Source organism: Nerophis ophidion, unplaced genomic scaffold (genome assembly GCF_033978795.1).
Source record: "Nerophis ophidion isolate RoL-2023_Sa unplaced genomic scaffold, RoL_Noph_v1.0 HiC_scaffold_76, whole genome shotgun sequence".
In the NCBI taxonomy this organism is placed as follows: Eukaryota; Metazoa; Chordata; class Actinopteri; order Syngnathiformes; family Syngnathidae; genus Nerophis; species Nerophis ophidion.
Genome location: NW_026906998.1, coordinates 300248 through 319288, shown reverse-complemented (window position 1 = coordinate 319288; position 19041 = coordinate 300248). Strand labels below are relative to the sequence as shown.

The 19041-nt window shown below is 27.5% G+C and overlaps 1 protein-coding gene across 1 annotated transcript; it reads left to right on the top strand.

The window, feature by feature from the left end:
* The first annotated feature begins 11700 nt into the window (after positions 1–11700).
* Positions 11701–17528, top strand: LOC133547167 (uncharacterized). The gene is made up of 2 exons (XM_061892986.1): positions 11701–17048; positions 17402–17528. The coding sequence occupies exon 1, from the start codon at positions 12206–12208 to the stop codon at positions 16949–16951; it is 4746 nt and encodes a 1581-aa protein (XP_061748970.1). The 5' UTR covers positions 11701–12205; the 3' UTR covers positions 16952–17048; positions 17402–17528.
* Positions 17529–19041: the final 1513 nt, after the last annotated feature.

Below are 19041 nucleotides of genomic sequence, written 5' to 3'. Positions count from 1 at the left end.
ATTAATATTAAATACATGTTTAGTGTATGAATATTAAATACATGTTTAGTGTATGAATATTAAATACATGTTTAGTGTATGAATATTCAATACATGTTTACTGTATAAATATTAAAAACATGTTTAGTGTATTAAAATTAAATATATGTTTAGTTTATTAAACTTAAATACATGTTTTTGTATTAATATTAAATACATGTTTAGTGTATGAATATTAAATACACGTTTAGTGTATGAATATTAAATACATGTTTAGTGTATTAATATTAAATATGTGTTTACTTTATTAAAATTAAATAAATGTTTTTGTATTAATATTAAATACATGTTTAGTGTATTAATATTAAATACATGTTTAGTTTATGAATATTAAATACATGTTTAATGAATTAATATTAAATATATATTTAGTTTATTAAAATTAAATACATGTTTTGTATTAATATTAAATACATGTTTAGTGTATGAATGTTAAATACATGTTTAGTTTATGAATATTAAATACATGTTTAGTGTATGAATATTAAATACATGTTTAGTGTATTAATATTAAATATGTGTTTAGTTTATTAAAATTAAATACATGTTTTTGTATTAATATTAAATATATGTTTAGTGTATTAATATTAAATATATGTTTGGTTTATTAAAATTAAATAAATATTTTTGTATTAATATTAAATACATGTTTAGTGTATTAATATTAAATACACGTTTAGTGGATTAATATTAAGTACATGTTTAGTGTATGAATGTTAAATACATGTTTAGTGCATAAATATTAAATATATGTTTAGTTTATTAAAATTAAATACATGTTTTCGTATTAAAATTAAATACATGTTTTCGTATTAATATTAAATACATGTTTAGTGTATTAATATTAAATACATGTTTAGTGTATAAATATAAGTGTATGAGAAACCAAACTTATGTAAAAAAAAATAAAATAAACAAAAAAAAAGGAAAAAGAGAGAGAGAGAGACGGAGAGGACTGGACTTATTAAGAGGGAACGTGCGCCCTCCTGTGGACTTCTGCCGCAACTGCACACATAAAGAAATTCATTATTTCCAAGTGTGCCTTATTTAGAGGATAATAAATACATGTTTACTGTATGAATATTAAATATATGATTAGTATATAATTACATATATGTTTGGTATATAATTATTAAATACATGTTCAGTGTATGAATATTAAATACATGTTTAGTGTATGAATATTAAATACATGTTTAGTGTATTAATATTAAATATATGTTTAGTTTATTAAAATTAAATACATGTTTTTGTATTAATATTAAATACATATTAAGTGTAAGAATAATAACTACATATTTATTGTATGAATATTAAATACATGTTTAGTGTATAAATATTTAATACATGTTTACTGTATTAATATTAAATATATGTTTAGTTTATTAAAATTAAATACATATTTTTGTATTAATATTAAATACATGTTTAGTGTATTAATATTAAAAACATGTTTAGCGTATAAATATTAAATACATGTTTAGTGTATAAATATTAAATACATGTTTTTGTATTAATATTAAATACATATTTAGTGTATTAATATTAAATACATGTTTAGTGTATAAATGTTAAATATAGGTTTAGTGTACGAATATTAAATACATGTTTAGTGTATTAATATTAAATACATGTTTGGTGTATTAATATTAAATATGTTTAGTTTATTAAAATTAAATACATGTTTTTGTATTAAAATCAAATACATGTTTAGTGTATCAATATTAAGTACATGTTTAGTGTATAAATATTAAATACATATTTAGTGTATTAATATTAAATACATGTTTAGTGTATGGATAATAACTACATGTTTAGTGTATTAATATTAAATACATGTTTAGTGTATAAATATTAAATACAGGTTTAGTGGATAAATAATAAATACATATTTAGTGTATTAATATTAAATACATGTTTAGTGTATAAATATTAAATACATGTTTAGTGTATTAATATTAAATACATGTTTAGTGTATTAATATTAAATATGTGTTTACTTTATTAAAATTAAATAAATGTTTTTGTATTAATATTAAATACATGTTTAGTGTATTAATATTAAATACATGTTTAGTTTATGAATATTAAATACATGTTTAATGAATTAATATTAAATATATATTTAGTTTATTAAAATTAAATACATGTTTTGTATTAATATTAAATACATGTTTAGTGTATAAATATTAAATACATGTTTAGTGTATAAATATTAAATACATGTTTAGTGTATTAATATTAAATATGTTTTTACTTTATTAAAATTAAATACATGTTTTTGTATTAATATTAAATACATGTTTAGTGTATAAATATTAAATACATGTTTAGTGTATTAATATTAAATACATGTTTAGTGTATGAATAATAACTACAGGTTTAGTGTATGAATATTAAATACATGTTTAGTGTATAAATAATAACTACATGTTTAGTGTATGAATATTAAATATATGGTTAGTTTATTAAAATTAAATACATGTTTTTGTATTAATATTAAATACATGTTTAGTGTATAAATATTAAATACATGTTCAGTGTATAAATATAAGTGTATGAGAAACCAAACTTATGTAAAAAAATAAATAAAAGAAATTAAAAAAAAGGAAAAAGAGAGTGATAGAGAGACGGAGAGGACCGGACTTATTAAGAGGGAACGTGCGCCCTCCTGTGGACTTCTGCCGCAACTGCACACATAAAGAAATTCATTATTTCCAAGTGTGCCTTATTTAGAGGATAATAAATGCATGTTTACTGTATGAATATTAAATATATGATTAGTATATGATTACATATACGTTTAGTATATGATTATTAAATACATGTTCAGTGTATTAATATTAAATACATGTTTAGTGTATGAATATTAAATACATGTTTAGTGTATAAATATTAAATACATGTTTAGTGTATGGATATTAAATACATGTTTAGTGTATTAATATCAAATACATGTTTAGTGTATGAATATTAAATACATGTTTAGTGTATAAATATTAAATACATGTTTAGTGTATGAATATTAAATACATGTTTAGTGGATAAATAATAAATACATATTTAGTGTATAAATATTAAATACATGTTTAGTGTATAAATATTACATACATGTTTAGTGTATAATATTAAATACATGTTTAGTGTATAAATATTAAATACATGTTTAATGTATTAAAATTAAATACATGTTTTTGTATTAATATTAAATACATGTTTAGTGTATAAATAATAACTAAATGTTTAGTGTATGAATATTAAATACATGTTTAGTGTATTAAAATTAAATACAGGTTTACTGTATAAATATTAAATACAAGTTTAGTGTATTAATATTAAATATATGTTTAGTTTATTAAAATTAAATACATGTTTTTGTATTAATATTAAATACATATTAAGTGTAAGAATAATAACTACATGTTTATTGTATGAATATTAAATACATGTTTAGTGTATTAAAATTAAATACATGTTTAGTGTATTAATATTAAATATATGTTTAGTTTATTAAAATTAAATACATGATTTCGTATTAATATAAAATACATGTTTAGTGTATAAGTATTAAATACATGTTTAATGTATGAATATTAAATACATGTTTAGTGTATGAATATTAAATACATGTTTAGTGTATGAATATTAAATACATGTTTAGTGTATAAATATTAAATACATGTTTAGTGTATTAAAATTAAATACATGTTTTTGTATTAATATTAAATACATGTTTAGTGTATAAATAATAACTAAATGTTTAGTGTATGAATATTAAATACATGTTAAGTGTATTAAAATTAAATACAGGTTTACTGTATAAATATTAAATACAAGTTTAGTGTATTAATATTAAATATATGTTTAGTTTATTAAAATTAAATACATGTTTTTGTATTAATATTAAATACATATTAAGTGTAAGAATAATAACTACATGTTTATTGTATGAATATTAAATACATGTTTAGTGTATTAAAATTAAATACATGTTTAGTGTATTAATATTAAATATATGTTTAGTTTATTAAAATTAAATACATGATTTCGTATTAAAATAAAATACATGTTTAGTGTATAAGTATTAAATACATATTTAGTGTATTAATATTAAATACATGTTTAGTGTATGAATATTAAATACACGTTTAGTGTATGAATATCAAATACCTGTTTAGTTTATGAATATTAAATACATGTTTAGTGGATGTATAATAAATACATATTTAGTGTATTAATATTAAATACATGTTTAGTATATAAATATTAAATACATGTTTAGTGTATTAATATTAAATACATGTTTAGTTTATAAATAATAACTACATATTTAGTGTATGAATATTAAATACATGTTTAGTGTATAAATGTTAAATACATGTTTAGTTTATGAATATTAAATACATGTTTAGTGTATAAATATTAAATACATGTTTAGTGTATTAATATTAAATACATGTTTAGTGTATTAATATTAAATACATGTTTAGTGTATTAATATTAAATACACTTTTAGTGTATAAATATTAAATACACGTTTAGTGTAAAAATATTAAATACATGTTTGGTGTATTAATATTAAATATATGATTAGTTTATTCAAATTAAATACATGTTTTTGTATTAATATTAAATACATATTAAGTGTAAGAATAATAACTACATGTTTATTGAATGAATATTAAATACATGTTTAGTGTATGAATATTTAATACATGTTTAGCGTATTAATATTAAATATATGTTTAGTTTATTAAAATTAAATACATGTTTTTGTACTAATATTAAATACATGTTTAATGTATAAATATTAAATACATGTTTGGTGTATTAATATTAAATATATGATTAGTTTATTCAAATTAAATACCTGTTTTTGTATTAATATTAAATACATATTAAGTGTAAGAATAATAACTACATGTTTATTGTATGAATATTAAATACATGTTTAGTGTATGAATATTTAATACATGTTTAGTGTATTAATATTAAATATGTGTTTAGTTTATTAAAATTAAATAAATGTTTTGTATTAATATTACATACATGTTTAGTGTATTAATATTAAATATATGTTTAGTTTATTAAAATTAAATACATGTTTTTGTATTAATATTAAATACATGTTTAGTGTATTAATATTAAATACATGTTTAGTGTATTAATATTGAATACATGTTTAGTGTATGAATGTTAAATACATGTTTAGTGTATAAATATTAAATATATGTTTAGTTTACTAAAATTAAATACATGTTTTTGTATTAATATTAAATACATGTTTAGTGTATACATATTAAATACATGTTTAGTGTATTAATATTAAATACATGTTCAGTGTATAAATATAAGTGTATGAGAAACCAAACTTATGTAAAAAAAAAATAAAAGAAATTAAAAAAAAGGAAAAAGAGAGAGATAGAGAGACGGAGAGGACCGGACTTATTAAGAGGGAACGTGCGCCCTCCTGTGGATTTCTGCCGCAACTGCACACATAAAGAAATTCATTATTTCCAAGTGTGCCTTATTTAGAGGATAATAAATGCATGTTTACTGTATGAATATTAAATATATGATTAGTATATGATTACATATACGTTTAGTATATGATTATTAAATACATGTTCAGTGTATTAATATTAAATACATGTTTAGTGTATGAATATTAAATACATGTTTAGTGTATGGATATTAAATACATGTTTAGTGTATGGATATTAAATACATGTTTAGTGTATTAATATCAAATACATGTTTAGTGTATGAATATTAAATACATGTTTAGTGTATAAATATTAAATACATGTTTAGTGTATGAATATTAAATACATGTTTAGTGGATAAATAATAAATACATATTTAGTGTATAAATATTAAATACATGTTTAGTGTATGAATATTAAATACATGTTTAGTGTATAATATTAAATACATGTTTAGTGTATAAATATTAAATACATGTTTAGTGTATTAAAATTAAATACATGTTTTTGTATTAATATTAAATACATGTTTAGTGTATAAATAATAACTAAATGTTTAGTGTATGAATATTAAATACATGTTTAGTGTATTAAAATTAAATACATGTTTACTGTATAAATATTAAATACAAGTTTAGTGTATTAATATTAAATATATGTTTAGTTTATTAAAATTAAATACATGTTTTTGTATTAATATTAAATACATATTAAGTGTAAGAATAATAACTACATGTTTATTGTATGAATATTAAATACATGTTTAGTGTATTAAAATTAAATACATGTTTAGTGTATTAATATTAAATATATGTTTAGTTTATTAAAATTAAATACATGATTTCGTATTAATATAAAATACATGTTTAGTGTATGAATATTAAATACATGTTTAGTGTATGAATATTAAATACATGTTTAGTGTATGAATATTAAATACATGTTTAGTGTATGAATATTAAATACATGTTTAATGTATGAATATTAAATACATGTTTAGTGTATAAATATTAAATACATGTTTCGTGTACGAATATTAAATACATGTTTAGTGTATAAATATTAAATACATGTTTAATGTATGAATATTAAATACATGTTTAGTGTCTGAATATTAAATACATTTTTAATGTATGAATATTAAATACATGTTTAGTGTATGAATATTAAATACATGTTTAGTGTATAAATATTAAATACATGTTTAGTGTAATAATATTAAATATATGTTTAGTTTATTAAAATTAAATACATGTTTTGGTATTAATATTAAATACATGTTTAGTGTATAAATATTAAATACATGTTTAGTGTATTAATATTAAATACATGTTTAGTGTATGAATATTAAATACATGTTTAGTGTATGAATATTAAATACATGTTTAGTGTATGAATATTCAATACATGTTTACTGTATAAATATTAAAAACATGTTTAGTGTATTAAAATTAAATATATGTTTAGTTTATTAAACTTAAATACATGTTTTTGTATTAATATTAAATACATGTTTAGTGTATGAATATTAAATACACGTTTAGTGTATGAATATTAAATACATGTTTAGTTTATGAATATTAAATACATGTTTAGTGGATATATAATAAATACATATTTAGTGTATTAATATTAAATACATGTTTAGTGTATAAATATTAAATACATGTTTAGTGTATGAATATTAAATACATGTTTAGTGTATAAATGTTAAATACATGTTTAGTTTATGAATATTAAATACATGTTTAGTGTATTAATATTAAATATATATTTAGTTTATTAAAATTAAATACATGTTTTTGTATAAATATTAAATACATGTTTAGTGTATGAATATTGAATACATGTTTAGTGTATGAATATTAAATACACGTTTAGTGTATGAATATTAAATACATGTTTAATGTATGAATATTAAATACATGTTTAGTGTATAAATATTAAATACATGTTTCGTGTACGAATATTAAATACATGTTTAGTGTATGAATATTAAATACATGTTTCGTGTATAAATATTAAATACATGTTAAGTGTATGAATATTAAATACATATTTAGTGTATAAATATTAAATACATGATTAGTGTATTAATATTAAATACATGATTAGTGTATAACTATTAAATACATGTTTAGTGTATAAATATTAAATACATGTTTAGTGTAATAATATTAAATATATGTTTAGTTTATTAAAATTAAATACATGTTTTTGTATTAATATTAAATACATGTTTAGTGTATAAATATTAAATACATGTTTAGTGTATGAATATTAAATACATGTTTAGTGTATAATATTAAATACATGTTTAGTGTATGAATATTCAATACATGTTTACTGTATAAATATTAAATACATGTTTAGTGTATTAATATTAAATATCTGTTTAGTTTATTAAACTTAAATACATGTTTTGTATTAATATTAAATACATGTTTAGTGTATGAATATTAAATACACGTTTAGTGTATGAATATCAAATACCTGTTTAGTTTATGAATATTAAATACATGTTTAGTGGATATATAATAAATACATATTTAGTGTATTAATATTAAATACATGTTTAGTATATAAATATTAAATACATATTTAGTGTATTAATATTAAATACATGTTTAGTTTATAAATAATAACTACATATTTAGTGTATGAATATTAAATACATGTTTAGTGTATAAATGTTAAATACATGTTTAGTTTATGAATATTAAATACATGTTTAGTGTATAAATATTAAATACATGTTTAGTGTATTAATATTAAATACATGTTTAGTGTATTAATATTAAATACATGTTTAGTGTATTAATATTAAATACACTTTTAGTGTATAAATATTAAATACATGTTTAGTGTATGAATATTAAATACATGTTTAGTGTATGAATATTAAATACATGTTTAGTGTATGAATATTCAATACATGTTTACTGTATAAATATTAAAAACATGTTTAGTGTATTAAAATTAAATATATGTTTAGTTTATTAAACTTAAATACATGTTTTTGTATTAATATTAAATACATGTTTAGTGTATGAATATTAAATACACGTTTAGTGTATGAATATTAAATACATGTTTAGTTTATGAATATTAAATACATGTTTAGTGGATATATAATAAATACATATTTAGTGTATTAATATTAAATACATGTTTAGTGTATAAATATTAAATACATGTTTAGTGTATGAATATTAAATACATGTTTAGTGTATAAATGTTAAATACATGTTTAGTTTATGAATATTAAATACATGTTTAGTGTATTAATATTAAATATATATTTAGTTTATTAAAATTAAATACATGTTTTTGTATAAATATTAAATACATGTTTAGTGTATGAATATTGAATACATGTTTAGTGTATGAATATTAAATACACGTTTAGTGTATGAATATTAAATACATGTTTAATGTATGAATATTAAATACATGTTTAGTGTATAAATATTAAATACATGTTTCGTGTACGAATATTAAATACATGTTTAGTGTATAAATATTAAATACATGTTTCGTGTACGAATATTAAATACATGTTTAGTGTATGAATATTAAATACATGTTTCGTGTATAAATATTAAATACATGTTAAGTGTATGAATATTAAATACATATTTAGTGTATAAATATTAAATACATGATTAGTGTATTAATATTAAATACATGATTAGTGTATAACTATTAAATACATGTTTAGTGTATAAATATTAAATACATGTTTAGTGTAATAATATTAAATACATGTTTAGTGTATGAATATTAAATACATGTTTAGTGTATAATATTAAATACATGTTTAGTGTATGAATATTCAATACATGTTTACTGTATAAATATTAAATACATGTTTAGTGTATTAATATTAAATATATGTTTAGTTTATTAAACTTAAATACATGTTTTGTATTAATATTAAATACATGTTTAGTGTATGAATATTAAATACACGTTTAGTGTATGAATATCAAATACCTGTTTAGTTTATGAATATTAAATACATGTTTAGTGGATATATAATAAATACATATTTAGTGTATTAATATTAAATACATGTTTAGTATATAAATATTAAATACATGTTTAGTGTATTAATATTAAATACATGTTTAGTTTATAAATAATAACTACATATTTAGTGTATGAATATTAAATACATGTTTAGTGTATAAATGTTAAATACATGTTTAGTTTATGAATATTAAATACATGTTTAGTGTATAAATATTAAATACATGTTTAGTGTATTAATATTAAATACATGTTTAGTGTATTAATATTAAATACATGTTTAGTGTATTAATATTAAATACACTTTTAGTGTATAAATATTAAATACACGTTTAGTGTAAAAATATTAAATACATGTTTGGTGTATTAATATTAAATATATGATTAGTTTATTCAAATTAAATACATGTTTTTGTATTAATATTAAATACATATTAAGTGTAAGAATAATAACTACATGTTTATTGAATGAATATTAAATACATGTTTAGTGTATGAATATTTAATACATGTTTAGTGTATTAATATTAAATATATGTTTAGTTTATTAAAATTAAATACATGTTTTTGTACTAATATTAAATACATGTTTAGTGTATAAATATTAACTACATGTTTAGTGTAATAAAATTAAATATATGTTTAGTTTATTAAAATTAAATACATGTTTTTGTATTAATATTAAATACATGTTAAGTGTATAAATCTCAAATACATGTTTAGTGTATTAATATTAAATTCATGTTTAGTGTATAAATGTTAAATATATGTTTAGTGTAATAATATTAAATATATGTTTAGTTTATTAAAATTAAATACATGTTTTTGTATTAATATTAAATACATGTTTAGTGTATAAATATTAAATACATGTTTAGTGTATTAATATTAAATACATGTTTAGTGTATAAATAATAACTACATGTTTAGTGTATGAATATTAAATACATGTTTAGTGTATAACTATTAAATACATGTTTTGTTTATGAATATTAAATACATGTTTACTGTATTAATATTAAATTTATATTTAGTTTATTAAAATTAAATACATGTTTTTGTATTTATATTAAATACATGTTTAGTGTATAAATATTAAATACATGTTTAGTGTATAAATATTAAATACATGTTTAGTGTATTAATATTAAATACATGTTTAGTGTATGAATAATAACTACATATTTAGTGTATAAATATTAAATACATGTTTAGTGTATTAATATTAAATACATGTTTAGTGTATGAATACTAACTACATGTTTAGTGTATGAATATTAAATACAAGTTTAGTGTGAAAATATTAAATACATGTTTAGTCTATTATTAAATTCCATTTTAGTGTATAATTATTAAATACATGTTTAGTGTATTAATATTAAATAAATGTTTAGTGTATTAATATTAAATATATATTTAGTTTATTAAAATTAAATACATGTTTTTGTATTAATATTAAATACATGTTTAGTGTATAATGTCTGCCGGTTAGTGTTTGGGGCACTTTGGTCCTCCGACCCGCAGGTGGAGCTGTCGGTTGCTGCCGGTTAGTGTTTGGGGCACTTTGGTCCTCCGACCCGCAGGTGGAGCTGGTCTGTGAAGACGTGCAACATCTCAGAGGGCTGCTGATTGGGCGGCCTATAAAAGGCCTCCCAGCAGCATGCTCTCTCTCTCATGCTCTCTCTCTTTCTCTCTCTCGTCCCACAGGCACATTCGTTTGGTGACCGTATGGTCACGGCAACGACGGCCGGGATTAGCACCACACTTGCACCCTTTTGGACAACACTCATTTACTGATACATTCCTTGGTTAATTCACATTACTCATCACTGATACATGTTGTAAATAAAAGATCTGTTGGCTAAAATGTACAAATCGGTGTGGTCTCCCTTAATGTTACAGCCACTAACAAGCCAGTGGTTGTGACATATGGGGGCTCGTCCGATCTTTGGTAGTAACTTTAGGCTATGGTAATTCCTTCTACTGGCTATGGCAGCGTAGGAAGGTGCGTAGAGCTCTTTGTATTGACTATTCCTTCTACTGGCTTTTGGAGCGTAGGAAGGTGAGTAGAGCTGAGTTACTAATTGTGAACTGCTGATAGTCAGTTGGGGCCTGTTATCAGTTAGTTAATTGGGGAATCTGCTGATTTGTACTTTTGAGGCTTTGTTTGACCGTGCAAGTGTAGGTAGACACTGAATTGTTTGTTCCAGCCATCTTGGTTGAGTTTCATTGCAGTTTGTAGCATTGCATTCAGCCTCTTAGGAGCTGTCGCCTTTATCCCCATCTAGTACGGGTTCTAGGTTCCTGCTGTCACAGAGCCTGGGCGAGGGCACCGCCTTGGAGAAACGGCTGAATCGGCTTTGTCGGGATGGTACGTCTCCACAGGTATTGGTGAGTAAATGATCCTCGTCCTCGGGCTCTGTGTGAAAATAGATTAGTCTAGTGGGGGGAAAATGTTTAGGGGGATGCTCCGAGGTTAGTTTGCTGTGTTAACATAACTGTAATGTTTTAGAGACCTGGTTAGATTGGTTGGAGAGAGAGAGCCTAGCGTAATTAGAGCTAGTTTTTGGTTGGGTTGTTTTTTCAGTAGTTTCATTGTTGGTTTGGTACAGTAGCCAGATTGGTACTGACGGCCTGGGTTGAGCAGGATGGAGGCTTTTGTGGAAGCACCATCTGAGAAATTGTTGTTTGCCCTTAATAAGGAACAGTTGTTGCAATTGGCAGAAAAGTATGGCATGGAATTGTCATCAGCCATTAGAACTGGTAAGAAGGGACCCTTGCGTGACTCCATTCACGAGTTTTTGTGTGAGCAGAGCATTTTGCCTTCAGGAAAAGGTGGTGACGCTCATGTGAAGGGTATGTCAGAGCCTATGCAGTCAGAGAGGGTAGGCATACTGACTTTTGAGCAAAAAAGAGAGATGAAGGCACTTGAATTTGAGTGGGCGCAACAGGCTAAGGAGAAAGAACGTCTTTTTGAACTGGAAAAAATCAAATTAGAACGAGAATTGCAACAGAAAGCAGATATGGAGAGACTCAAATTTGAAAAAGAAATGGATTTGAAAAAAGGTGAAATGGACCTTACAGTACAGCTTGAGAAAATTAAAATTGAACAGGATCGTTTGAAACTAATGTCAGAAGGTAAGATTAGTGGAAATCTGTCCGGGTCAAGTATGGATAGCATGGTAAAGTATGTTCCAAAGTTTGACGAACGTGACCCAGACGTGTTTTTCTCACTGTTTGAACAGATGGCCTCTGACAAAAAGTGGAGTGAAGAGGATAGAACGGTGCTTTTGCAAACTGTACTAGTAGGACGCGCACGGGAGGCATACTTGGCATTAACACCTGTTGATAGGCACAAGTATGCTGAGGTGAAAAAAGCGGTTTTGAAATGTTATGAACTGAATCCAGAAGCTTACAGACAACGTTTCAGAAACTGGCGTAAACGTGATAATCAGACCCATGCTGAAGTGGCAAGAGAGTTGAGTACTTATTTTAACCGGTGGCTCACTTCAGAGTCTGTCTCAACTTACGAAAATTTGCGTGATTTGTTGATTTTGGAGCAGTTTAAGAACATTGTACCAGATCGAATTGCAACCTACATTAATGAGCAAAAGGCAAAGTCAGTGGAGGAGGCAGCCTCGCTTGCTGATACCTTTGTGTTGACTCATAAACGTAAGCCTTACAGCAGTCCTCCACGGTATAATAGCCACCAACGTTATGATCCTGCTCGTTCTCCTCCACAACGTTCTCCTCCTCGTTATGGTCGTAGTTCAAATCGATCCAATTATGGCAATTCCAGTAATGTTCCTAAATTTGATAATGGAAGTAGCAAATCTCGCCCAAGCCCGACGAATAAATGTCATTACTGTTTGCAGGAGGGACATTGGAAAAAGGACTGCCCGCTGTTGAAAGGCCGTAAATCTAATGCCAAGGTAGCTGGGTGTGTTTCTGTTGTGCATCCAGTTGATTTTGGCGTCTCTGATCTAACACCGTTACCTCGTTTGGAAGTTCATTGTGAGCAAGTGATTGAAGATGGTGCATCTGTGTCAGACGAGCAGACGAAATCAGTAGAGTCAGCTGCGTCTGATTTCGCTCCATTCATTAGTGATGGCTGGGTGTCATTGGTTGGAGAGACACAAAAAGTTCCAGTTAAAATCTTAAGAGACACTGGGGCATCTGAGAGTTTCATTTCTGGAGCAGTTTTGCCATTTTCCACAGCATCTGACACTGGGAAATGTGTTTTGATTAGAGGAATAGGCATGCAGTCATTTTCTGTACCGTTGCACAAAATTCACTTGTGTTCAGGATTTGTGAATGGGGAGGTGACTATTGCTGTGAGACCGTCTCTGCCTATGCAGGATATCCATGTAATTCTGGGGAACAATTTGGGTGGGTGTTTAGTTTCTTCACCTCCAGTTGTTACACCTGTACCGCTATCTGTAGAGGAGCCAGACGCGTGTTGTCAAGAATTCCCAGAAGTGTTTACTGCTTGTGCTGTGACTAGGGCAATGTCTCGCACGCAGGCGCAATCGTCGGATGTGTCCAAATCTGTGCCTATTTTTGTTCCTGAGCTGCCCGAACCTCTGTCATGTCAAGATTTAATTGAGGCACAAAAGAATGATCAGAGCTTTGAGAAATATTTTGCCTTAGCTTCTACTGATCCAACGATGGGTTACTTCATTCAGAATGGCGTTTTGCTGCATACGTGGTTGCCAGGTGTTGATCCTGAAGTGGCAGGTCAGGTGATTCAAGTGATGGTACCTGACAAATACCGTGATTTGATTTTGAGAACAGCCCATGGAGCAGAGTCTGGGCATTTTGGAGTTAAGAAAACCTACCGACGTCTTTTGGAACATTTTTACTGGCCACGGATGAAACGCCATGTATCTAGATTTGTCAAAGCATGTCATGTTTGCCAGGTTGCGAAACAGAGTACTCCCATTAAACCTGCACCACTTCAACCTATTCCGTCTGTTGGCACACCATTTGAGCATCTCATTATTGATTGTGTAGGTCCACTACCCCCTTCGAAATCTGGTTGTGTGTACCTCTTTACCATCATGTGCCAGGCCACTCGGTATCCAGCAGCGTATGCCTTGAGAACAATTACCACAAGGTCAATATTGAAATGTTTGTCTAAATTCATTTCTGTCTTTGGCATTCCGAAGGTAATTCAGAGCGACAGAGGGTCTAACTTTACCTCCAGAACATTTGCTGCAGCGTTGAAGTCGATGCAGGTGAAGCACAATTTGAGCAGCGCGTATCACGCACAGAGTCAGGGGGCATTGGAGCGCTGGCATGCCACGTTGAAGTCTCTCTTGCGCGCTTACTGTGTTGAGATGCGGAGAGATTGGGAGGAGGCGTTGCCATGGCTCTTGTTGTCTGCGCGTGGTGTAGTTCAAGAAAGCACTGGTTTTAGTCCAAATGACCTAGTCTTTGGCCACAAAGTCCGGACCTCACTGTCTGTTTTAAATGCCAATCTGGATCTGCAGAACACTCCCGTCAGTTTCACTGAGTATGTAGATGGTTTTCGTCGTAGGCTGTTGCTTGCATGGAAAGAGGCAACCGAGCATTTGACTAAAGCTCAGGTGAAAATGAAGCTGCGTTATGACCGTAAAGCGAAGATCAGAGTTTTCAATCCAGGTGATCAAGTTTTAGCTTTGCTGCCCATTCCGGGGTCACCATTTACAGCAAAATACTCTGGTCCATTTACGGTTATGAGCCAAGTGTCAGATCTCAATTATTTACTGTCAACTCCTGATCGTAAACGATCACAGCAACTGTGTCATGTGAATTTACTCAAGCCTTACCACTCTGCAGGTTCCGACAAGGCGGGTGGGATTGCTGCGAGTCCAGTGGGTCTAGCCGTTGGGGTTGGGGAACCGCTCAACTGGCCGGAGGTGGCAGCTTGGGATGAAGTGCGCGCACCTGATGATTCAGTGTTACACGGGCGCTTAGATAATACTCAGCAGTTAAAGGAGCTAGATAGTCTCCTCGGTCATTTAAGTGAGGTACAGCGTAAACAGTTGTCGGATTTGATTTTTGAGTTTTTGCCTTTGTTTTCCGACACTCCAACCTGTACCACACTAATTGAACATGACATTGACACACAGGGGGCCCGCCCAATACGACAAAGATTTTATCGAGTGGCTCCCGATAAACAGAAGAGTATGGAGGACAGTGTGCAGTATCTGCTTGATCATGGTCTCGCCAAGCCATCTTACTCCAGTTGGGCATCGCCATGTCTACTGGTGAAAAAGTCAGATAACACCTATAGATTCTGTACGGATTATAGGAAAGTAAATGCTGTGACTAGACCAGATTCTTTTCCATTGCCACGTATCGAGGACTGTGTGGATCAGGTTGGGAGTGCTCGTTATGTCAGCAAATTTGATTTATTGAAAGGTTACTATCAAGTGCCTTTGACGCAGAGAGCGCAGGAGATATCTGCATTCATTACCTCTTCCGGTTTGTACTCGTATACTCGAATGAGCTTCGGTTTGCGGAATGCTCCTGCAACCTTCCAACGGCTCATGAATAGGGTCGTTGGGGGGCTGCAGGGGTGCTCGGTTTATTTGGACGACGCCGTTTGTCATTCAGACAGTTGGGACGAACATTTGGCTCGCATTCGAGCGCTTTTCCAGAGGTTGGTGGCAGCAAACCTCACAGTAAATTTAGCGAAATGCGAGTTTGCGCGTGCCACAGTCGTCTATTTGGGTAAAGTAGTCGGCCAGGGGATGGTGCGGCCCGTTAACGCAAAGGTGGCAGCTATTGATAATTTCCCTGTGCCGGCGACGAAGAAAGAACTTATGCGCTTTTTGGGTATGATCGGGTACTACCGCAATTTTTGCTGCAATTTTTCAACTGTTGTATCTCCTCTGACCAATTTGTTGAAGGGTGGCGCCAAATTCATTTGGTCGGAGGAGTGTCAGCAGGCTTTCCAGAATGCAAAGCTTTTGTTAACATCAGCTCCGGTCCTGGCTGCACCCAAACTGGATCTGCCATTCCAGCTGCAGGTGGATGCAAGCCAGGTGGGAGCAGGTGCGGTCCTCCTGCAGGCTGATGATGATGGAGTAGCCAGACCGGTTTGCTATTTTTCAAAAAAATTCAACAAATACCAATTTAATTATTCAGTGATTGAAAAGGAAGCATTAGCATTGATTTGGGCATTGCAACACTTTGAAGTCTATGTGGGAGGGGGTCTCCATCCAATTGTGGTCTACTCAGATCACAACCCTCTCACTTTTCTACAGTCTTTCAAAGGGTCCACCAACCAGCGCCTGTTGCGCTGGGCACTGTTTCTGCAGCCATTCCACCTGTTGATCCGCCATATTCGCGGGGTGGAAAATGTAATGGCTGATGCGCTCTCTCTGGCTTTGGACCAGGAGGTCTAATCATCTCCACTCACTCCTAACCTGCGGTTTTTCTCTGTTTCCCTTAAAGGTCGCTGTCCGGGTACCAGGATTTGCTGGGTGCAGGGAAGGTCGGAGGGTAAGGAGGGTGTTTGGGATGGTTTGGGTTCTGGTTGGTCTGGGGTGGAGGGGAGGTGCGTCATTGGGACTAGAATATAGCTACTGGGGCTACTGTAGGTTTTGGTTTTCTATTTTTTGATGGTGCTCTGCCGGTTAGTGTTTGGGGCACTTTGGTCCTCCGACCCGCAGGTGGAGCTGTCGGTTGCTGCCGGTTAGTGTTTGGGGCACTTTGGTCCTCCGACCCGCAGGTGGAGCTGGTCTGTGAAGACGTGCAACATCTCAGAGGGCTGCTGATTGGGCGGCCTATAAAAGGCCTCCCAGCAGCATGCTCTCTCTCTCATGCTATCTCTCTTTCTCTCTCTCGTCCCACAGGCACATTCGTTTGGTGACCGTATGGTCACGGCAACGACGGCCGGGATTAGCACCACACTAACACCCTTTTGGACAACACTCATTTACTGATACATTCCTTGGTTAATTCACTTTACTGATCACTGATACATGTTGTAAATAAAAGATCTGTTGGCTAAAATGTACAAATCGGTGTGGTCTCCCTTAATGTTACAGCCACTAACAAGCCAGTGGTTGTGACAATAAATATTAAATACATGTTTAGTGTATTAATATTAAATACATGTTTAGTGTATGAATATTAAATACACTTTTAGTGTATAAATATTAAATACACGTTTAGTGTATAAATATTAAATACATGTTTAGTGTATAAATATTAAATACACTTTTAGTGTATAAATATTAAATACACGTTTAGTGTATAAATATTAAATACATGTTTAGTGTATTAATATTAAATACATGTTTAGTGTATTAATATTAAATGTTTAGTTTATTAAAATTAAATACATGTTTTTGTATTAATATTAAATACATGTTTAGTGTATTAATATTAAAAACATGTTTAGTGTATAAATGTTAAATACATGTTTAGTGTATGAATGTTAAATACATGTTTAGTGTATTAATATTAAATATATATTTAGTGTATTAAAATTAAATACATGTTTTTGTATTAATATTAAATACATGTTTAGTGTATACATATTAAATACATGTTTAGTGTATTAATATTAAATACATGTTTAGTGTATTAATATTAAATACATGTTTAGTGTATAAATATAAGTGTATGAGAAACCAAACTTATGTAAAAAAAAATAAAAGAAACAAAAAAAAAGGAAAAAGAGAGATAGAGAGACGGAGAGGACCGGACTTATTAAGAGGGAACGTGCGCCCTCCTGTGGACTTCTGCCGCAACTGCACGCATAAAGAAATTCATTATTTCCAAGTGTGCCTTATTTAGAGGATAATAAATACATGTTTACTGTATGAATATTAAATATATGATTAGTATATGATTACATATACGTTTAGTATATGATTATTAAATACATGTTCAGTGTATTAATATTAAATACATGTTTAGTGTATGAATATTAAATACATATTTAGTGTATAAATATTAAATACATGTTTAGTGTATAAATATTAAATACATGTTTAGTGTATGAATATTAAATACATGTTTCGTGTATGAATATTAAATACATGTTTAATGTATGAATATTAAATACATGTTTAGTGTATTAATATTAAATACATGTTTCGTGTATAAATATTAAATACATGTTAAGTGTATAAATATTAAATACATATTTAGTGTATAAATATTAAATACATGATTCGAGTATTAATATTAAATACATGATTAGTGTATAAATATTAAATACATGTTTAGCGTATTAATATTAAGTACATGTTTAGTGTATTAATATTAAATACATGTTTAGTGTATAAATAATAACTAAATGTTTAGTGTATGAATATTAAATATATGTTTAGTGTATGAATATTTAATACATGTTTAGTGTAAAAATATTAAATACATGTTTAGTGTATTAATATTAAATATATATTTAGTTTATGAATATTAAATACATGTTTAGTGGATGTATAATAAATACATATTTAGTGTATTAATATTAAATACACGT

Bases quoted from the DNA above. Each gene is read 5' to 3' on its own strand.
- LOC133547167 (XM_061892986.1), top strand. From the start codon at position 12,206: ATGGAGGCTTTTGTGGAAGCACCATCTGAGAAATTGTTGTTTGCCCTT.